We start from the raw sequence: 23,578 nt of genomic DNA, 5'->3' as shown, positions 1-23,578 counted from the left end.
CTTACCAGTCATAAGGCTGGGCATGAAATCAATAAAGAAAGAAGCACAGTTAGAATACAATTACTCTTCAAAGGTTTTGCTGCCCTTGGGTGGATGTATCAGTACTTCCCCCAATGAAATGTATTTGTCCTGGCAAACATTCATTCCTCAAACATTACCAAATCATAAAGCGGTATAGGCAGACCACAGACACAGAGGCCTCCTGCAGTGAACTGGTAACTATGTTATTAAAGACAATGGTGTCCGATTACTGTGGGAAGATTACACATAAACAGTTTGTTAATTGAAAAGACAAAAACTACTACCCCATTCCACATCTTGCAAAGATGTTCATTTCTGTAACCAACTTTTCAATCTTCAGAAGGAAATTCACCACAACGATGCCTGGATTGGCACATTTCAGTTACAAAGGGAGATTGCACAGGCTAGGTTTGGTTTCCCTGGCGTAGGAAAGGCCAAGGGGTGACCTAACAGAGGTGTAGAAGATTAGGAGGAGGATAAAAACATAAGAAATAGGAAGAGTAGGCCATCCGGCCCATCAAGCCTGTCCCGCCATTCAATAAGATCATGGCTGATCTGTCTGTAAACTCAGCTCCATCTACCCGCCTTTTCCCATAACCCTTAATTCCCCTACTATGTAAAAATCTATCTAACTGTATCTTAAATATATTTAGTGAAGAAGCCTTAACTGTTTCCCTGGGCAAAGAATTCCACAGATTCATCACTCTCTGGAAATAACAGTTTCTCCTCATCTCCGTCCTAAATCTTCTCCCCTGAATCTTGAGGCAATGTCCCCTAGTTCTAGTCTCACCTACCAATGGAAACTTTCCTACTTCTATCTCATCTATCCTTTTCAAAATTTTGTATGTTTCTACAAGATCCCCTCTCGTTCTTCTGAATTCCAGAGAGTATAGTCCCAGGTGACTCAATCTCTCTTCATAGGTCAACCCCTTCATCCCTGGAATCAACCTGGTGAACCTTCCTCTGCACTGCCTCCAAAGTCAGTATATCCTTCCTCAAGTATGGAGACCGGAACTGCACACAGTACTCCAGGTGCAGCCTCACCAGTACCCTGTATAGTTGCAGCATGACCTCCCTGCTCTTGAATTCAATCCCTCTAGCAGTGAAGGCCAACATTTTGTTTGCCTTCTTAATAACCTGTTGTACCTGCAAGCCAACTTTTTGCAATTCATGAACAAGCATTCCCAAGTCCCTCTGCACAACAGCATGCTGCAACCTTTCACCATTTAAATAATAATCTGCTCTTCTACTATTCCTTCCAAAGTAGATGATCTCACATTTACCAAGTTGTATTCCATCTAAACCTTGGCCCACTCACTTATCCTATCTATATCCCTCTGCAGACTCTCCACATCCTCTATACAATTTGCTTTTCCATTCAGTTTAGTGTCATCAGCAAATTTTACTACGCTACACTCAGTCCCCCGTTCCAAATCATCAATGTAAATGGTAAACAGCTGCGGCCCCAGCTCCGACCCCACTCACCATTGACTGCCAACTGGAGAAACACCCATTTATACCAACTCTCTGCCTTCTATTGGTTAGCCAATCCACTATCCATGCCAATACACTTCCTCCAACTCCATGCATCCGTATCTTATTTGTAAGTCTCTTGTGCGGCACCTTATCGAATGCCTCTGGAAATCCAAGTATACGACATCCACCTGTTCCCCTCTATCCACTGCACTCATGTCCTCAAAGAACTCCAGTAAGTTTGTTCAACAGGACCTGCCCTTTCTGAATCTATGCTGTGTCTGTCTAATTGAACCACTCCTTTCTAAATGTTTCGCTATTTCTTCTTTAATGACAGCTTCAAGCATTTTTCCGACTGCAGATGTTAAGCTGACTGTCTTTTACCTACAACCTTTTTTAAAATGTGGTGTGACATTTGCTGTCTTCCAATCCGCCGGGACCTGCCCAGAGTCTAGAGATTTTTGGTAAATGATTACCAAGGTGTCTACTATAACCTCCACCAATTCCCTCAGCACCCTGGAATGCATCCCATCAGGACCAGGGGACTTATCTACCTTCAGGCCCTCTAGTTTTCTCATCACTACCTCTTTAATGGCAGTCATTTTATCGAGGTCCTCACCTTCCATTTCGTCCATAACATCATTCTTTGGCATATTAGACGTGTCCTCCACCGTGAAGATTGACACAAAATACTCATTCAACGCCTCAGCCATTTCCTTATCACCCAATATCAATTTCCCTTTATCGTCTTCCAAGCGACCTACAATGACTTTAGCCACCCTCTTCCGCTTTATATATTTATAAAAACTTCTGCTGTTTTTATATTTTGTGCTAATTTACTTTCACACTCTATCTTCCCTTTCCTTATTTCTTGTTTAGTTGTTCTTTGTTGCTTTTTAAAGTTTCCCCAATCCTCCAGTCTCCCACTTCTCTTTGCGACTTTGTACACATGAGCTTTTAAATTTGATACTATCTTTTATTTCCTTAGTTATCCCCAAGGATAGATAAGGCTGATAGTAAAAATCTTTTTCTCAAAATCCTTTTGGATTTTTAAGGGTCTCACTCCATCACTGAACAGTTCCCACAACCCACGGACTCAATTTCTAGGAATCTTCATTTCATATTCTGAATATTCATTGCTTATTTATTTAACTATTTGTTTACTTTTATTTTGTATTTGCAGTTTGTTCTTTGTCCATCCTGTTGGGTGTGGTCTTTCAAAGATTCTATTTTATTTTTGGATTTTGTGTATATACCTGCAAGAATATGAATCTCAGGGTTGTATATGGTGACATAAATGAACTTCGATAACAAATTTACTTTAAACTTTAAAGGCAAGAGGACACAGATTTAACTTAAGTGGTAGGGGGTATAGTGGGGATCTGACGGTGGGTGTAGTCTGGAATGATCTGCCTGAAGAGATATTCAGACAATATCTAGCCAAGAAGCATCTAGACAAGTGTTTAAAATCGTAAAGGCAGAGACTACAGAGCTAACATGATAATAGGTTGAATGTAGACAAATAAATAGATTTATGTACATGGTGGGCCAAAAGATTGTATAATTATCTTGTGCTTGAGAATGTCAATGGGTTAAGCATCCATGTTTTTCTTCGGTGGGAGGCGATTAAGGAAGATTCAGATTTTCTTCCAAATCCCCTACTGGTTTTATAGTGACCCTCACATTTATACTCCCTAGTTTTGCTCTGCACACACTGCCAGAATAGAAAACTTCACAGCCACCAAGCGAGCAGAGATGACAACATCTCATCAAAAAGGTTATACTTATGATGGCAAACAAGAGAAAATCTGCAGGTGCTGGAAATCCAAGCAACACACAAAATGCTAGAGGAACTCAGCAGGCCAGGCAGCATCTACAGAAGAAAGTAAAGTTGATGTTTTGAGCTGATAACCTTCGGCAGGATTGGAGAAAAAAAGCTGATGAGTAGATTTAAAAGGTAGAGGGTGAGGAGAGAGAAACACAAGGTGGTAAGTAAAAGCTGGAGGGAGAGGGGATGGGAAATGGAGAAGGAGGGGAGGGGTTGGGCAGCATTACTAGAAATTTGAGAAGTCAATGTTCATGCCATCAGGTTGGAGGCTACCCAAACAGAATATAAAGTATTGTTCCTCCAACCCAAGTGTGGCTTCATCACGACAGTGCGGAGGCCATGGATGGACCTATCGGAATAGGAATGGGAAGTGGAATTAAAATGGGTGGCCACTGGGAGAACCAGCTTGTTCTGGCGGATAGAGTGTCGATGCTCGGTGAAGCGGTCTCCCAATCTATGTTGGGTCTTACCGATGTACAGGAGGCCACATTGGGAGCACCAGATACAGTAAATGACCCCAAAAGACTCACAGGTGAAGCATCCCCTCACCTGGAAGGACTGTTTAGGGCCCTGGATGGTAGTGAAGGAGGAGGTGTAGTTGCAGGTGTAGCAAGGATCAGTGGGAAGGGACGAATAGACAAGGGAGTCGCATAGGGAGCAATCCCTGCAGAAAGCAGAAAGGGGGAGGGGGGAGGGAAAGATGTGCTTGATGGTGGGATCCTATTGGTGGTAGCAGAAGTTTTGGAGAATTATGTGCCGGACACGGAGGCTGGTGGAACTGATGATGATAGTCAGTTTATATTATTGATAATCAGTTGATATAATTTATATCAACAAATTTTATGTCATCTACTGTAAGTCAGTAATAACAAATCTGATTCAGAATCACAAGTCTTCTTTTGCTTGGCTGCTAAATTAGCACCTGGCTGCTAAATTAGACCAAGAACTGGTTTAGGTCATCAAGCTAAAATTCCAGTCACCACACGCTGGTTTTCAATGTCATACTAAGTAATATGTAACATTTAAAATACTGCAACCATCATCGGATATATTAAATGTCCCCAGCCCACTTAGAAGCACAAACTTCACAACAATCTGCCATTGCCATTTAACGAAAAATATTAGATCCAAAACACACATCATTTTGCTCACAAATCTGGTCTGCTGTTAACTCTTCTTGCCTCAGCACAATTCATGAAATACTTGACAAGTGTCTTCAGGGTGCTAGAAAACCAGACTGAAGGCAACATAGAAATTATATTCCATAGCAAGTCCTTGCTCCTCACATTAGGGAACTGCTTAGATTCAAATTTCTGTGCAACGCATCAGAAAGATGGATCCATTATATGTTCCAGCATCATCATAAATATACCCCACGCTATCTAGTCCTACATTTAATATGCTCTAAAAAGGTCCATAAGACAATAATAAATGTCTTATACAAGACCATAACAGCAGCATTAGGCCATTCAGCCCATCGAGTCTGTTCTGCCATTCCATCCTGGCTGATCCCAGACCCCACTCAACCCCATACACCTGTCTTCTCGCCATGTCCTCTGTTGCCTGATTGATCAGGAAACTATCAACTTCCGCCTTAAATATACTCATTGACTTGGTCTTCACCGCAGTCTGTGTATATTAGAGCATTCCACAGATTCACTATTCTCTGGCTAAAAAAATCCCCCCTTACTTCTGTTCTAAAAGGTCGCCCTCAAATTTGAGGTTGTGCCCTTTGATTCCGGATACCCCCAATATAGGAAACATCCTCTGCAAATCCACCTTATCTAGTCCTTTCAATGTTCTGTAGGTTTCAATGAGAAACAACCCCCACCCCCAGCCAAAAGCTGCCAAATGCACCTCATATGTTAACCACTTCATTCCCAGAATCATCTTCGAGAACCTCCTCTGGATTCTTTCCAATGTTAACACATCCCTTCTGAGATATAGGGCCCAAACTGGTGATAATACTCCACGTGCTGCCTGAGTAGTGACTTATAAAACCTCAGCATCATCTCAAACAAGAGAAAATCTACAGATCCAGGAAATCCAAGCAACACACACACACACACACACACACGCACACTATGCTCGAATAACTCAGCAGGACAGGCAGCATCTATGGAAAAGAGTATAAAAACATAGAAAACATACAGCACAATACAGGCCCTTAGGCCCACAAATCTGTGCCAAACATGTCTCTTAACTTAGAACTACCCATAGCCCTCTATTTTTCTAAGCTCCATGTAGCCATCCAGGAGTCTCTTAAAAAAAACCTATCGTTTCTGCCTCCACCACCACCAGCCCATTCCATGCACTCACTACTCTCTGTGTTAAAAACTTAACCCTGACATCTCCTCTGTGCCTACTTCCAAGCACCTTAAACCTATGCCCTCTCGTGCTAGCCATTTCAACCCTGGGGAAAAGCCTCTGACTATCCACACGATCAATACCTCTCATTATCTTGTACACCTCTATCAGGTCACCTCTCATCCTCCTTCGCTCCAAGGAGAAAAGGCCGAGTTCACCCAACCTGTTTTCATAAGGTATGCTCCCCAATCCAGGCAACATCCTTGTAAATCTCCTCTGCACCCTTTCAATGGTTTCCACATCCTTTCTGTAGTGAGGCGACCAGAATTGAGCACAGTACTCCAAGTGGGGTCTGACCAGCGTCCTATATAGCTGCAACATTACCTCTCAGCTCCTAAATTCAATTCCACAATTGATGAAGGCCAATACACCATACGCTTTCTTAACCATAGAGTCAACCTGCACAGCTGCTTTGAGAGTCCTATGGACTCAGACTCCAAGATCCCTCTGATCCTCCACACTGCCAAGAGTCTTACCATTAATGCTATATTCTACCATCATATTTAACCTACCAAAATGAACCACCTCACAATCATCTGGGTTGAACTCCATCTGCCACTTCTTAGCCCAGTTTTGCATCCTATCAATATCCCGCCATAACCTCCGACAGTCCTCCACACTATCCACAACACTCCCAATCTTTGTGTCATTAGTTAATTTACTAACCCATCCCACCACTTCCTCATACAGGTCATTTATAAGAATCACAAAGAGCCGGGGTCTCAGAACAGATCCCTGAGGCACACCACTGGTCACCGGCCTCCAAGCAGAATATGACCTGTCTACAACCACTCTTTGCCTTCTGTGGGCAAGCCAGTTCTCAATCCACAAAGCAATGTCCCCTTGGATCCCATACCTCCATACTTTCTCAAGAAGCCTTGCATGGGGTACCTTATCAAATACTGTGCTAAAGTCCATATATACTACATCTACAACTCTACCTTCATCAATGTGTTTAGTCACATCCTTAAAAAATTCAATCAGGCTTGTAAGGCACGACCTGCCTTTGACAAAGCCATGCTGACTATTCCTAATCATATTATGCCTCTCCAAATGTTCATAAATCCTGCCTCTCAGGATATTCTGAATCAACTTACAATTGATATTGGGTAATGAGGAAATGGCAGAGGCTTTGAATGACTATTTTGTGTTGGTCTTCACAGTGGAGAACACATCTAACATGCCAAAGAGAGATGTTATAGATGCAATAGAATACCTATAAATGAAGAGGTTATGCTGAGCAAACTTGTGGGCCTGAAGATAGATAAGTCCTCTGGTGCTGATGGAATACAACCCAGGATACCCACCCCCCATCCTCATCACATTCTACAGGGGTTGTATTGAGAGCATCCTGAGCAGCTGCATCACTGCCTGGTTCGGAAATTGCACCATCTCGGATCGCAAGACCCTGCAGCGGATAGTGAGGTCAGCTGAGAAGATCATCCGGGTCTCTCTTCCCGCCATCACGGACATTTACACTACACGCTGCATACGCAAAGCAAACAGCATTATGAAGGACCCCATACACCCCTCATACAAATTCTTCTCCCTCTTGCCATCTGGGAAAAGGCACCAAAGCATTCGGGCTCTCACGACCAGACTATGTAACAGTTTCTTCCCCCAAGCTATCAGACTCATCAATACCCAGAGCCCGAACTGACACCTTACTGCCCTGTAGTCTTGTTTATTATTTATTGTAATGCCTGCACTGTTTTGGGCTCTTTATGCAGTCCTGGGTAGGTCAGTAGTCTAGTGTAGTTGATTTTTTCTCTCTGTGTTGTTTTTTTTAAACATAGTTCAGTCTAGTTTTTGTACTGTGTCATGTAACACCATGATCCTGAAAAATTTTGTCTCATTTTTACTAGGTATGGTGCATAGCAGTTATGGTCAAAAAGACAATAAAAGTGACTTGACTTGACTTGACTCGAAATAGCAGAAGTTATAGTACAGGCTTTGGTGATAATTTACCAAAACTCTCTGGACTCTGGGAAGGTCCCAGCGGACTGGAAGGCGGTAAATGTTATACCACTGTTCAAAAAAGGATGTAGGCAAAAGGCAGGTAAATATAGGCCAGTTAGTTTAACATCTATAGCTGGGAAATTGCTTGAAAGTATCATTAAATTAGAAATAGCGAGACATCTGGAAAGAAATGGATATATGATGGAGATGCAGCATGAATTTAGCAAAGGTAGGTCCTGTTTGACATACTTACTGGAGATCTTTGAAGATATAACAAGCGCAGTGGGTAGAGGAGAACGGATAGATATTATTTACTTGGATTTCCAAAAGGCACTTGATAAGGTATTGCATACAAGACATCCATAAGATTAGCATGGATAGAGGATTAGTTAACTAATAGAAAGCAGAGTTGGGATCCATGGGTGTTACTCTGGTTGGCAATCAATGTTGAGTAGTGTGGCGCAGGGGTCGATGCTGGGCCCACAACTGTTCATGATCGAGTGTAGTGTATTCAAGTTTGCCGAAGATGCTAAACTGAATGGAAAAGCAAATTGTGCAGAAGATACGGAAAGTCTGCAGAGAGATATAGATAAGTTAAGTGAATGGGCAAGGGTCTAGCAGATGGAATATAATATGGGTAAATGAGAGGTCATCCAGTTTGGAAGGAAAAATGAAAGAGCATATTATCATTTAAATCATAAAAGATTGCAGCATGCTGCTGTGCAGAGGGACTTTGGAAAGCTTGTGCCTGAATCACAAAGGCTGGTTTGCAGGTGCAGCAGGCTATCCAGAAGGCAAATGAAATGTTGACATTCATTGCTAGAGGGATTGAATTTAAGAGCAGGGAGGTTATGCTGCAAATGTACAGGGTACTGGTGAGGCTGCACCTGGAGTACTGCATGCAGTGCAGGTCTCCTTATTTGAGGAAGGATATATTGGCTTTGGAGGTGGTGCAGAGTTGAGGGGATAAGTCTATGAGAAGAGATTGAGTTGCCTGGGATTGTACTTGCTGGAATTCAGAAGAATAAGAGATCTTATAGAAACATATAAAATGATGAAAGGGATACATAAGATAGAGACAGGACAGTTGTTTCCACTAGTAGGTGAGAATAGAACTGGGGGACATAGCCTCAAGATTTGGGGGAGTAGATTTGAGACAGAAATGAGGAGGAACTGCTTTTCCCAGAGGGAGGTGAATCGGCAGAATTCTCTGCCCAAAGAAGCAGTGGAGGCTACCTCAGTAAATATATTTAAGATAAGACTGGATATATTTTTGCATAGTAGGGGAATTAAGAGTTATGGGGAAAGGCAGTTAGGTGGAGATGAGCCCACAACCACAGCAACCATGATCATATTGAATGGCCAAGCAGGCTCAACGGGCCAGAAAGCCTACCCCTGCCCCTATTTCTTATGCCTCTTATTGAAGTAGAAGAAATCCTTGGGAAATGAGGACATATGAGCAAAAGAATCTAGGGCAAGACTGATATAATGACAGACTGCAAAGCTCTAAAATGCAGAGGAATCTGGATTAACAGAAGACTGGTTTTATGTCTAGTTATGTTAGCATTTATTGCTAGGGGAATTAAATCTTAAGTAAAAATGCTATGCTTTAGTTTCATCGTCTCAGGCTAAACCTGTTCCTTTTTTGGAGGGTTCTGAGGTCGAAGATAAAGCAAAAGGTGGCTAAGGGGGCAGGTGAGATGCTGCACTCCTGCTGCTTATCTAATGGTTCTGCACACTCCCAATACATGGCACCAACGTTATCCAAATTATCCCACGTGACCCTCCTCAACTCTGAGCAACACACACAAAATGCTAGACGAAGTCAGCTGGCCAGGCAGCATCTATGGAAAAAAGTACAGTCGACGTTTTGGGCCAAAACCCAAAAAAGGCCAAGGAGTAGACTTAAAAGTGGGAGGAGGGGGAGAGAACCACCAGGTGATAGGTGAAACCCAGAGGAGGAAGAATGAAATAAAGAGCTGGGAAGTTCATTGGTGAAAGAAACATAAAGCCATAGAAGAGAGAAATAGGGAAAGGAGCACCAGATGGAGGCAATGGATGGGCAAAGAGATGAGGTGAGAAAGGGATAAGGGGATGGGAAATTGGGGGGGGGGGGGGGGGAGTTGTTGGGGGGCATTACCGGAAATTTGAGAAATCCATGTTCATGCCATCAGGTTGGAGGCAACCCAGACAGAATATAAGGTGTTGTTCCTCCAACCCAAGTGTGGCCTCATCACGACAGTGAAGGAGGCCATGGATGGACATATTGGAATGGGAATGGGAAGTGGAATTAAAATGGGTGGCCAATGGGAGATATCGCTTGTTCTGGCAGAACAAGCATAGATGCTTGGCGAAGTGGTCTCCCAATCTACATCGGATCTCACTGATACACACTGAGGCCACAATGGGAGCACCAAACACAGTAAGTGACCCCAACAGGCTCACAGGTGAAGTGTCATCTCACCTGGAAGCCCTGGATGGTTGTAAGAGAGGAGGTGTAGGGGCAGGTGTAGCACTTGTTCCATTTGCAAGGATAAGTGCCAGGCGGGAGATCAGTGGGGAGGGGCAAATGGACAAGGGAGTCGCGTAGGAAGCAATTCCTGCGGAAAGCAGAAAGTGGGGTGGAAAGGCATGATGTGCTTGGTGGTGGGATCGGTCGGAGGCAGCGGAAGTTTCGGAGAATTATGTGCTGGACTTGGAGGTGTGGCAGGTGAGGACAAGAGGAACCCTATCACTGGTAGGGTGGTGGGAGGATGTGGTAAGACCAGACATGCGTGAAATGGAAAAGGTGTGGTTGAGGGCAGCGTTGGTCGTAGAGGAATGGAAGCCCCTTTCTTAGAAAAAGGAGGACATCTCCTTCGGTCTACAATGAAAAGCCTAAGCCTGAGAGCAAATGCAGCGGAGACGGAGGAACTGAGAAAAGGGATGGTGTTTTTACAAGTAGTAGAGTGGGATAAGGTATAGTCTAGGTAGCTGTCAAAGTCAGTGGGTTGGTAATAGACATTACTGAGCAGTTTTTGGGACTGAGGTCCCCAGGAGTCAGTAGAAAGTTGCATAAATTCTTTGGGCACAAACAAGTTGCATATTTTTCTACATGGCTGATTATCTCCCACAACAAAGCATAAAATGGAGTATGTGTGTCAGAAATTTGGTGTTATATATAGCACAATATAGATCCTCACCAGGTTACGAGAGGGTTCCATTCTCAAGAAATATTAGTAACCTGAACAGAGATTCAGCCATGCGGCAATATAAAAATATTAAATAAAAATACAGGCAAACTATAGTTAAACCAAGGTGTTTATGTCAACCATTCAGATTTTTCTGCAAGATGGTTTGATATTGCTGTGAACCAAGTTGCTGTACAACAGTAGATGCCTGCAGCCCTACAGCAACAGGTAACTAAACCCATTCTGTCAGCCTCTCCAACTCCTGTTCATATGTTCAGATTACTCATAAATCAGGCTTTTGCAGCCTGGAGAACACCTGTGTACCATTTTAATCACCCTACATTGTAAAGATTTTTTAATTCAGAGACAGTTTTCTAGACTAATCAACACGCACAACACGCTGGAGGAACTCAGCACATCGGACAGCATCTGTGGAAACGAACAGTCAACATTTCGGGCCGAGACCCTTCGTCAGGACAGGCCTGAAACATTGACTGTTCATTTCCACAGATGCTGCCCGACCTGCTGAGTTCCTCCAGCGTGTTGTGCATGTTGCTTGACCCCAGCACCCGCAGAGTATTTTGTGTTTACTAGACTAATACCTTGAAGAGTGGGATATTTTATGGAAGGTCTAACAGGCTGGATTTGTATCCACTGCAGATTAGAAGAATAAAAGGGGTCAACCGGAATTAATATTTTAGCTTGATAACTTTACATCAGAGCTGACCAATTCCAAAAAAAACTGGAAAGGGTGGTTGACTACAATTATTGAATTCAGCATTATATTCTGTGGTCTGCAATGTGCCAAGTCAGGTACAAGATTCTGAGCATCAAGCTGAATTTGAGCTTCACAGAAATTAATCCTCCAACTTTAGGTAAATTACATTTATTGCACTGTGCCTCAGAGCTAGCCATCTCTCCTACAAGTCATTCTCCTATGAAACTGGCTCAGATTTTCTCTTGACATTAGTAGATCCTGACATACAGGATCATATCACAATACTGTTATGAGTGATGGACAGACCTGATGGACAATGGGGTGCAGAGTTAACCATTTCCCCCCCTCCTGAGAACTACGAACTATTGCTGTTGCTATGCTGCTCATGAGAGAGAGAGATAAAGCCCAGGCAAGAACATTTGCTACAGATAAGAGGGAGAGAGAGAGACTGTTGATTTACTGTATTTTGACTCTTCCTGGATTATTTACCCTCCACTACAAGGACTTTACTTTGCTCATTAACATTCCTCAGGAGATAGCAGGAGTGGCCTGATTTGATGGACACGGTCATTCAGAGTTGATGGATAGCTGAGACCCCATGAGTGGGGATAAAAGACAGGTCTGGAGAGACACCCTTCAGACACACCAGTGGACACTGACTGAGTGTTGGGAACCCACAGAAAGGTGGGGGCTTCGGAGACCGAACCAGGAGATCGGTCAGTAAAACTCACAGTGTTACAGCAGGGCCGGTGGGGACTTGTGTGTGTGTCCACTCATGCCAGAGTGACGAGTCCACCACAGAAGAACGGTCTAGCTGAAGACCAGAGGGGTCATAACTGAATGGCCTCAACGATACGATGGATTAAGAAAGTCACAAAAGGTTTGCCTGCCGCAGCTGTAGCTGTTACATCTCACTCGCTCTCTCTCTCTCCAACGATTTCAACACAACAACCATAACCACCTCAGCATTAATGAACTGAACTCTATACTTTCCTATGACAATTCATTTACCCCCTGACATTGATAGAGCTTGTTTATTATTGATTATTATTATTCCTACACTTTTAGGTTTATTACTGCTAACTTGTTTTATATGTATATTTGCATTTTTGATATTGTATTGTGTAGTTTACTAATAAACACCTTTAGTTTGGTGCCACCAGACTCCAACAGATTCTTCTTTCTCTGCTGGTCAGACACCCAGTTACGGGGTACGTAACAATACAAAGAAATGTACGCACCTTCATTAACCCATATGAACTGGTTTCACCTATATCAGATTTCCCTTTCCCTTTGTTTTAAAAAAAAGATTTGCTCACTTTGCGCAAAGTGTCTCCACCTTGCTGAGTCTTTCCATTATACTCCACTTTCATTGTCAAATTTGAGCATTTGGAGTTTGTGTGCAGCTTGAAGTTATTTTCAATTTTACGAATACTTCCATTAACTGCATTTCAACTTCACAGTGAAACTTAATGAACCCTGTCTAGTTTAATCACATTCTTCCTACAGTGTTCCAACCAGAACCATACACAATGCTTCAAGTTCAGAATAAATAACCTTTTACACAACCATAAAAAGAGGTCTCAACTTCTGTATTCAGAGCCATGGCATGCTATGTGCCTTCTTCAGCACCCTGTCTCCCAGTTTCAAGTACAAGGAAGTAATTGTACCCCAGGTCTCTCTGTTTCCCCAGGGTCCTGTCATTCTGTGTACAGCACTGTGCAAAAGTCTTAGGCACATGTAAAAAAAATCATCTGTAAAACAAAGATGCTTTCAAAATAATGAAATGAAAAATATCTAAATACCAAAAACAATACCATAAAGAGCTCTAAAGAGTGAAAAAAGAAAACAAATCAATATTTGATACGATCATCCTTTGCCTTTAAAATTGCATTTATTTTCTTAGGCACACTGTCATGCAGTTTTACAGAAGAAAATCAGCTAGTAGGTTGCTCCAAGCATCTTGGAGAACTTGCCACAGTTCTTCTTCAGACTTTGGCTGTCTTGCTTGCTTTTCTCTCTAGGTAATTCCAGACAGCCTCGATGATATTGAGATCAGGGCTCTGTGGAGGCAGAACTCCATATCAGTTGCAGAACTCCTTGTTCTTCTTTTTGCTGAAGGTAGTGCGTTATGACCTTGGTCATGTGTTTAGGGTTTTTGTCCTTCTGCAGAATGAAGTTTGGACTGATCAGATGCCTCCCTGATGGTATTGTGTGATAGATGAGAATCTGCTTGTACTTCCCAGCACTGAGAATTCCATTATTTCTGACCAGATCACCAAATTCATTTGCAGAAATGCAGCTCCAAACCTGGAGGGAATCTCAGCCATGCTTCAATGTTGGCTTCAGACACTCACCCGTGTAGCACTCTCGAGCTTTTATTGACAAACTGCCTCCTGTTTGAGCCAAAAATGTTAAATTTTGACTCATCAATCCAGAGCACTTTGCTGCCATTGCTCAGCACCCCAGTCCTTGTGCTTTTGTGCATAGGTGAGTCTTCTGGCTTTGTTTCCACTTTGGAGAAATGGCTGTTAGTTCAGAGCTGTCGGCAGTGTCTCAGATAAATTTCATCAGCAATTTCTTTGCCCACTTTCCCAATTGATATATATTCTATATATTCTCTGGTAATCTCATAACATTTCTTCAATGTCCAATATACCAATGTTGATATCATCAGCAAACATACTAATCATGCCACTTGCATTCACATCCCTGTCATCACTGCATGTGACAAACAGGGGTCCTAACACCAATACTTGTGGGCAGGTATGCCACTGATCTCAAGCTTCCAATCGATACAAAACCCTTAAAGATCATCCTTTGCCTTTTACCACTGCCAATTTGGCATACCATTTGATTAGTTTACACTAGATCTCATAAGTTCCAATGCAGGACCTTAACAAAAGTTTAACTCACATCTATATATTCAACATCCATGATTTCCCACACACAAAGCCATGCTGCTCATCACTAATAAATCCATGCTATTTCAAATGCAAATAAATTCTGCTGCTCAGAATACTTTCTAATAACTTTCCCACTACCAGTGCAAGCCATCCTACAGTTCCCTGGCTTGTCGTTAGAGAAGCCCTTAAGTATGCACCAGCCATCCTCCAGTCACATACTGGTTGAGCACACAAATAAAATCAACACACAGAAAATGCTGGTGGAACACAGCAGGCCAGGCAGCATCTATAGGAAGAAGCACTGTTGATGTTTCGGGCCGAGACCCTCTGAGACCCGAAGGGTCTCAGCCCGAAATGTCGACAGTGCTTCTTCCTATAGATGCTGCCTGGCCTGCTGTGTTCCACCAGTATTTTGTGTGCGTTGTTTGAATTTCCAGCATCTGCAGATTTCCTTGTGTTTGCTACACAAATAAAATGTCTCTTTTTATATATAAGCCCTAAACCAGCAGAGATGCAGTATATGCATGCAAGAAATTTTCTTAAACACAAGAGATTCTGCAAATGCTAAAATCCAGAGCAACATACACAAAATGCTGGAGGAACTTATCAAGTCAGGCAGCATCTATGGAAGTGAATAAACAGTTGACATTTTGGGCTGAAACCCTTCTTCAGGACCATTTTTTTTCCTAGATGACGGCATCACTGGCAAGGGACTATAACGTAAGCATGCCTTCCCTCATCCCTCCTTCCCTCTGCAGTTAAACACAGGCTACCACTGTCTACATCCCCTCTTTGCCCTGCACCTATCATCCACATCTCCACATACCAAATGCTATTGTCCCGATCTTCACCTCCCCCAGACCCCACCTTCCACCAACTCCCCAGTCATCATGGACTCACTTTCACTACTGAGCAGGTGAGAAGGGCTCTGGGGAAACTCAGACACGGCACAGCATTGGGAACGGATGGTGTGAAGCCAAGTCTTGAAGGAGTACGTGGAATTCTCCAGCGCATTTCAATCTGAACGTCAGCCTGGAAAGGGTCCCGACTGTGTGAAAAACATAATGTGTGGCCCCACTATCCAAGAAGAGCCAACTGAAAGTCTTGAATGACTACCATCCAGTAGCCCTGATCTCACACATATGTGAGAGGCCAGTCCTGGCTCACCTCTGACTCATTGCTGGGGGGGAAAGCTCCATTCAGTGCAGGTCGTATCCTGGATAATGGACGATCTATTTGGCAGACCACAGTTTGTGTGTCAGACATGGCTATAAACAGCACTGAGGCCCCACAGGGGACTGTATTAACTCCCTTCCTGTTTACCCTGTATACCTCGGAGACAAGATACAACACTGAGTCATGTCATCTACAGAAATTCTCTTATGACTCAGCAATAGTTGGGTGTATAAAGGGAGGATGGGAGGATGAATACAGGGCCCCACTGATGGGGGGGGCTTTGTCAAATGGTGCAAGATAAGTTATCTGCAGCTCAACATCAGTAAGACAAAGGAGATGGTGATGGACTTTCAGAAAACTAAGCCTGCACTGCTCCCTGTTACTATCGATGGTGAAAACCATCAAGAACCTGTGGATGTATCCAGATGACAGACTTGAGTAGAGCACCAACAGAGACTGTGTACAAGAAGGGCCAGAGTCACCTCTACTTCCTGAACAGACACGTCCTTTGGAGTATACAGGCCTCTCCTTCACATGTTCTACCAGTCTGTTGTCACCAGTACAATCTTCTATATATGTTGGTGTGCTAAGGCAATGGCATCAACACGGGTGATGTCAACATGCTCAATAAATCGACTAGAAAGGCTGGCTCTGTTATAGGAGTTAAATGGTCATATTGGAGGCTGAGGTAGAACAAAAGACCCTAAGGAAAATCCTGGCAATTCTGGACAATGTTTCTCACCCTTTGCATGCCACCTTGGCTAAACAGAAGAGCCCTTTAAGTAATAGACTAAGACAACTGTGCTGCTCCAAATAGTGCTATATGAGGTCATTGTTACCCTTGGCCATTAGGTCAACCTATAGCCAAGGAAGCAATGATGATGCCCTCCTGTTAGAATTAGTATTTAAATTTATACCTTACATCCATCCCACAATGTGAGAGAGTAAAATCTTTGTGTTATGACTCCCTCACAATGTACAGGCATATGAATTTAAAAGTCTAATGGCTTGTAGAAAGAAGCTGTCCCGTAGCCTGTTGGTCCTGGCTTTAATGCTGTGGTAGCATTTGCTAGATGGAAGCAGCTGTAACAGTTTATGGTTAGGGTGACTGGTGTCCCTGATGATCTTCCAGGACTTCTTCCTGCAGCTGCTGCTATAAATGTCCTCAATGGGGGGGGGGGGGGAGAGTTCACATCCACAGATGCGCTGGGCTGTCCGTACCACTCTCTGCAGTGCCCAGCGATCAAGGTTGGTGCAGTTCCTGTACCAGGTGGTGATACAGCCAGTTAGGATGCTCTCAATGGTGTCCCTGTAGAAGGTCTTGGACACTGAGGGAGAGGTTGTTATCCTGGCACCACTGTGTCAGGGGTCAGCATGTCCTCTGTAGGCTGTCTCGTCACTGCTAGAAATAAGGCCGATCAAAGTCGTGTCATCTGCCAATTTGATCAGCAGATTGGAGCTGAGTGTGGCAGTACAGTCATGGGTGTAAAGGGAGTAGAGAAGGGGACTCAGAACACAACCTGGGGGGGGGGGGCACCTGTTTTTGGGGGGTCAGAGAGCAGAGATGATGGAGCCCATCCTTACCACCTGATGGCGATCTGACAGGAAGTCTAGGATCCAGTGTACAAGGTGGGGTGCAGACAGAGGTCCCTGAGCTTCCTGTCAAGTCTGGAGGGAATTATGGTGTTGAATGCTGAACCATAGTCCAGGATACATCCCTCTTCTCCAGGTGAGTGAGGACAATGTGTGGTTCTGTGGCTATGGCATCATCGGTAGACCGGTTCTGTTAGTAGGCAAATTGTAGAGGGTCCAGTGTGGGTGGTAGCATGCTGCAGAAGTAGTCTTTAACTAGCCTCTCAAAGCATTTGCTTATAATTCAGGTGAGTGCGACAGGACACCAATTGTTCAAGCACGCTACCTTGGTTTTCTTTAGGTACGGGAACAATGATGGATGATTTGGAACAGAAGGGTCCTACACACTGGGAAAGGGAGAGATTTAAAAAGTCCGTAAACACACCAGCCAGCTGTTCAGCACACACTTTGAAGACACGCCCTGGGATGCAGTCCAGCCCCACCACCTTGCAGCTGTTGATGTGCTGGAATGTTCTACATAGCTCAGCCTCAGATGACCAAAGTGCAGTTCTTGTCAGTAGCTCTCCTCAGGGGTTCAGTCCTATCAAACTCGAATCGAGCGTAAAAATCATTGAGCTCGTCTGGGAGCGAGGCAGCAATGTTGGTTGTATTGCTGCATTTCCTTTTGAAGACTGTTTGAAGTAACTTATGTTTTATTCTTTCTTACATCTCTTCTAATATTTTTATACCTGTGCACTTGTAATGTGACACTGTAACTTCCTTTGGGACCAGTAAAATATCTATTACAATATAATGCTGTACTTTCTGAGGAAGCTGAAAAGAGCTGGACTATGCAAATCTATACTCATATCATTCTTCAGATATGCAGTAGAGAACATCCTAACAAGCTGCATCACTGTGTGCTCTGGAAACTGCACTGTGACCAACAGGAAGGGTCTACAATGGGTAGTCCCATTACACCACTGGTAGCAACCAACCCCTCCTCCCCCCCCCCCCCCCCATCAAGGACATAAACGTATACAGAAAGGTGCCAGAAAAGGGTCAGTAACATCATGAAGGATCCCACCCACCCTGCACATGGACTCTTTGTCCCACTCCCATCACGGAGAGGGCTTCCTCCAGCATTCAGAGCCACCAGACTCAAAAAGTTACTTTTCCCAAGCAGTAAGGCACTCACTAACCTACCTCTTCACACCCTCCTCCAACACTACATTATCATTTCTTGTCAGTCATCTAATGTAGAGCCTCCTGTGCTTAAGGTCAATTTATGGACGTACAAACAATCTACCTACAGTATTGCACAAAAGTCCAGGCATTGCCAAGGTGGCCAGAACTTTTGCACGGTATTGTATATAAGCTACGTATTTATATTTATTGTGTCTCTTATTATTATTGTGCCGTATCGGACCCGGAGTAACAATTATTTCCTTCTCCTTTTACACTTGTGTACTGGGAATGGCATTAAAGAATCTTGAAGTTAAAGTTAAGGTGAAGAGCAAAAAGATGAAAGGGTGCAAAAAGACAAGTAAGTGTACTATTGTCACACGTTAGGATGAAAAGCCTTTATTTTGCATGCTACTGATTATCTCATGCTGTGTAACCTTGGACACGCATGCGTGAAAATTAACAGAGCCCCGCCGGTTACGAGTGATTGGCACATTATCCGACCAATAGCAAGCGCCAACAGCGCCTAACGGCAGGAACACGCGCGTAACTCATCGCAATCTATTTCCCTAAAACAGAACAAATTGAGCGGTAAGCATCACAGACAGACCAATAGCCGGCTATTCTACTAACCTAGTCGCTTGACAAAACTTAATATCCGACGTGCAAACATAGGAAGACGAGGTCCAGCATTTCACGCCGCATCCGCAGCGGCAATTTAACGCCCCGGGCTCGCGCCGCCACTACGTGGAATGGCCGACATGACGTCACCGCTGAGTCACGCGTCATTTCCCTTTCTCGTTGCCATGCAAGGTGCTGGGGTGTATCTGGAACTCAAACTGCTAAATTTCTAATTGAGAAAGCGGGGGGGATTCAGAAATAGAGAAAATGTCAGAAATGCTCCTGTCAGTGGAGAAAGATATATACTTTTCATCGGAATGACTACTTCTGATAAAAGACCTCTCATCTAATCCGGTTGAATTCGATGCTGAATAACCAGTTCTGATGAAAGAACAACCTGCAATATTCTCTCTCTTCTTTCCTGCTCAGCATTTCCAGCTTTCTCCTTTTACTTCAGATTCACGCCGTCTGAAATCATGTGTTTAGAATCTGCAGTTATCTTGCGTCTCACACGAACTATTATTGTTTCTCATCCTGGTACCCATTCACCTTCATCACACACTCTCAAAAGGCATGAACGCCGCTTGTGCTGTTTCAGCCTTCCTCTGGGTCTCTGCCCTATCTTATCACCAAACCACAAGTAATTTCAGTGCTTATGTCTGTAAGCAACTGTAGCTTATATATTTATATTTTTTATAGTTGTGTTCTTTATCTTACGACTTTTTATGCTGATTTTGATTTGGACTAACAATTATTTCATTTTCCTTTACATGTGTACTGGAAATGGTATTAAACAATCTTGAACCTTTGAACCAAGTCTTGAAAGAGTCCATACAAATAGATAACACTGGACAACAAAGATTTTGCTTCCTGAATACCTTTAGGTGTATCTTATGAATTTTGGGCTACTGATCATGAAAATCACCATTAGATTTTTTCATTTTTTGAATAAAAACCGTTTTTTGAAATCACTTATGTTTATTATTTCAATTCATAATTCAAGTCAATTAAAATGTTGCCTACAGTGTAAGCTGGAAAGTATCTTATCTTGTCCAGGCATGCTTAGGCGGCGCAGCTGCTGCATGGCAGGACAGGTTTTAGTAATAATTATTGGGTTCAGGACTGTAAGGATGCAATTTGCTATCACCAGGCACAAAAATTTCTATGAAAGATTTTGATATTTGAGGCAGATGCTTCCTTAGAATAACTGATGCCAAGATTGAGGAAAGCATTTTGTTGGTCCACAAATCAAACAGGTCATCAATGACAGGCAATTTGAAGAATTTCTAGTGGGAATGGAGAAAATCACATGGAACGCATTCAAGGAAGTTGTTGAAATTTTTCTTGGCATCTACAGAGCACCAAACTACGTGCAGCTGGTTGAAAGCATGCTTCAAGCATATAAAACCATGAAATGCAACATGTCACTAAAGATTCATATTCTGCATTCCCATTTAAACTTCTTCCCTGCAAATCCTGGTGCTGTCAGTGACGAGCATGGTGAAAAGTTTCACCAGGACATTGCGGTCATGGAGAAAAGATACCAGAGCAACTGGAATCCATCAATGCTGGCAAATTATTGTTGGACACTTAAGCAAGAAGCCTCAGACACTGAGTACAAATGAAAATCATTTACAAAATATTTTTGACTTAGTTGAACTATTACAAAGCATCAGCAGCATTATGCAATTAAACACATTATATTCGATAAAAGTTAATTTGTTGTTTCTTCAAATTCCTACGTGATACAAGTAATCTGAAATTAAATTTGTGTTCTTCAAGCAGTCTATCATAAACAAAAAAAAATTCTGAGGAAACAACACTTTTGAAAAAATTTGCTGTCCAGTGTAATTGGAAAACAAACTTTGGCTTTTTATCTACAAGCTCGAAATTATGGATTGTTTTCAGATATCAGCCAGGGCTATATGTACTTCGGGTCAGAAATTTTCAAGTCCATTTTCCATAGAAGTTCACCTTCCCTGAACTATGTAACCAGATGTACAAACCTCAACCCAAATTGCAATGGTAACAAGATGGATAAATGATACTCTGTTCTCTAACAAAATGTAGAGGACATTTCTGAATACAACATAACGCACTTTTAACAATATTTTGATGAAGAACAACTCCTTATTCATGTGAAGAGTGCAAGTTTATTTTGAAAATTGTGCTCTATATATATATATACCTGTACAATCCCCAAGACTGGCAATCATTCATAAAACCACAAATAGATGGCAGCAACTCATGTTTACAGAGGACCTCCGGAGGAAAATATTACAGTTCATTCACAATCAGAACCTTGATCTGGGACTTGAATTACTGTAGCATCCAGATCGCTCTCTGTCTACTAAATGAGCCAAGTTATGACGTTCCTGCTAAGAAACAATGGGCTTTCCCCCGCTGTAATTTCTTTGACTGTTAAACTAATGTCTGAATGAAATCATTTATAAAAGGCTGATTTATTGTGATTTGCACCATCTCGGATCGCAAGACCCTGCAGCGGATAGTGAGGTCAGCTGAGAAGATCATCAGGGTCTCTCTTCCCACTGTTATGACCCCAGCCCCCTCCTTTGTGAGAATCGCAAGAGAGAGAGAGAAGCCTTACGGTTTGGAATGTGGGCTGGCCTCTCAGCCAGACAAAAGCCATGGACATAGCCATTGTCTTGGGAGACACCTTTGTGGAATAAGGGACTGGACTACGTGCAAACCCTCAGGGCAACGTGGGCTGGGTGATGGGGGAAAGATTGCCTCACCCCCACCCTGATTGACATCTACAACCCTGCCAGTCCAGATAAAAGGTGGGCTGCCGAGGCGGGGCCTCAGACGCACCAAGGAGACACACGAAGAAGACACGATAGCGCTTCCCGTCGGAGCGGGAAGCCATTTTGAAGGAAGCCACGTGCGTTAGATTCCGGATCGGGAGTCTGTGGCTGAAACCAAAGGAAAACCGTTTTAACTAGCAACAGGGATTTGCCTCGCAAAGACGACGGGCAAGTGTTCCTTCTTTCTCACCACTCTCTCTCTCCAACACGTGAAATGCCAGCGGTGCCCAAAACGGGAAAGCCTGCAGATTTTGAGTGACTCTTATATTCCATTGGACTCAGTATTATCCCCTAGACAACGATAGAGCTTATTTCTGATTGATTATTACTATACCTGTGCTTTAGATTGAGTTTTGACAATGTATATGATCTGAATGTTTTGTATTAACCATACGTTTGTGCCCCTTTATAAATAAAAACGTTTGAAAATAGTACTATCAGACTTCAGCGGACCTCTCTATCTTTGCTGGTAAGTCACCCGGTTACTGGGAACTTAACACCGCCATCACAGACATTTACACTACACGCTGCATCCGCAAAGGAAACAGCATTATGAAGGACCCCACGCACCCCTCATATAAATTCTTCTCCCTCCTGCTGTCTGGGAAAAGGCACCGAAGCATTCGGGCTTTCACAACCAGACTATGTAACAGTTTCTTCCCCCAAGCCATCAGGCTCCTCGATACCCAGAGTCTGGACTGACACCTTACTGCCCCATTGTCTTGTTTATTATTTATTGTAATGCCTGCACTGTTTTGTGCACTTTATGCAGTCCTGGGTAGGTCTGTAGTCTAGTGTAGTTTTTTTGCTTTGTTGTTTTTTACGTAGTTCAGTCTAGTTTTTGTACTGTGTCATGTAACACCATGGTCCTGAAAAACGTTGTCTCATTTTTACTATGTGCTGTACCAGCAGTTATGGTCGAAATGACAATAAAAAGTGACTTGACTTGATTTGATTATCTGGAACTGTGAGCAAAGAAACAGTTCAGTGGGGAAAAATCATTATCTTTAAATTCCCCACCTAAATACACAATCTAGACTTGAATGAAAGAGGTGGGAAGGAGTTGTATATTTTTTATTCATATTTTATTTAGAGACAGAGTGCGGAACAGACCCTTCCGGCCCAACGAGTCGCACTGCCCAGCAACCCACCCAGTAACCCTAGACTAATCACAGGAGAATTTACAATGACCAATTAACCTACCAACTGCTAAGTCTCTGGACTGTGGAGGAAACCAGAGCACCTGGAGGAAACCTATGCAGTTCACAGGGAGAACAAACTCCTTGCCAGAATTCAACTCCCTACTCCCAAACACTCTGAGCTAACTGCTATGCTACCAAGGGATTTAAATCTTGAACATAGAATAGTACGGCACATTACAGGCCCTTCGGCCCACAATGTTGTGCCGACCCTCAAGCCCTGCCTCCCATATAACCCCCCCCCCACCTTAAATTCCTCCTTATATCTGGCTAGTAGTCTCTTAAATTTCACTAGTGTATCTGCCTCCACCACTGACTCAGGCAGTGCATTCCATGCACCAACCACAATCTGAGTGGAAAACCTTCCTCTAATATCCCCCTTGAACTTCCCTCCCCTTACCTTAAAGCCATGTCCTCTTGTACTGAGCAGTGGTGCCCTGGGGAAGAGGCGCTGGCTGTCCACTCTGTCTATTCCTCTTAATATCTTGTACACCTCTATCATGTCTCCTCTCATCCTCCTTCTCTCCAAAGAGTAAAGCCTTAGCTCCCTTAATCTCT

General features: G+C 43.2%; 1 protein-coding gene across 4 annotated transcripts in view; it reads right to left on the bottom strand.

Annotated features, from left to right (window-relative positions):
• Positions 1–19,538, bottom strand: part of guk1a (guanylate kinase 1a) — a 59,261-nt gene extending 39,723 nt beyond the window's left edge. The window contains exon 1 of one of the 4 annotated variants that reach the window (XM_073054983.1): positions 19,009–19,538. In XM_073054983.1, coding sequence (XP_072911084.1) covers positions 19,009–19,048 — 40 coding nt within the window. In that variant the 5' untranslated portion in view covers positions 19,049–19,538. The remainder of the gene's footprint in view (positions 1–19,008) is intronic. The other 3 variants (XM_073054986.1, XM_073054985.1, XM_073054984.1) reach the window with 3 other exon arrangements.
• Positions 19,539–23,578: the final 4,040 nt, after the last annotated feature.

The sequence above is a fragment of the Hemitrygon akajei genome, chromosome 8 (genome assembly GCF_048418815.1).
Source record: "Hemitrygon akajei chromosome 8, sHemAka1.3, whole genome shotgun sequence".
In the NCBI taxonomy this organism is placed as follows: domain Eukaryota; kingdom Metazoa; phylum Chordata; class Chondrichthyes; order Myliobatiformes; family Dasyatidae; genus Hemitrygon; species Hemitrygon akajei.
This window is presented reverse-complemented; position numbering and strand designations above follow the sequence as displayed.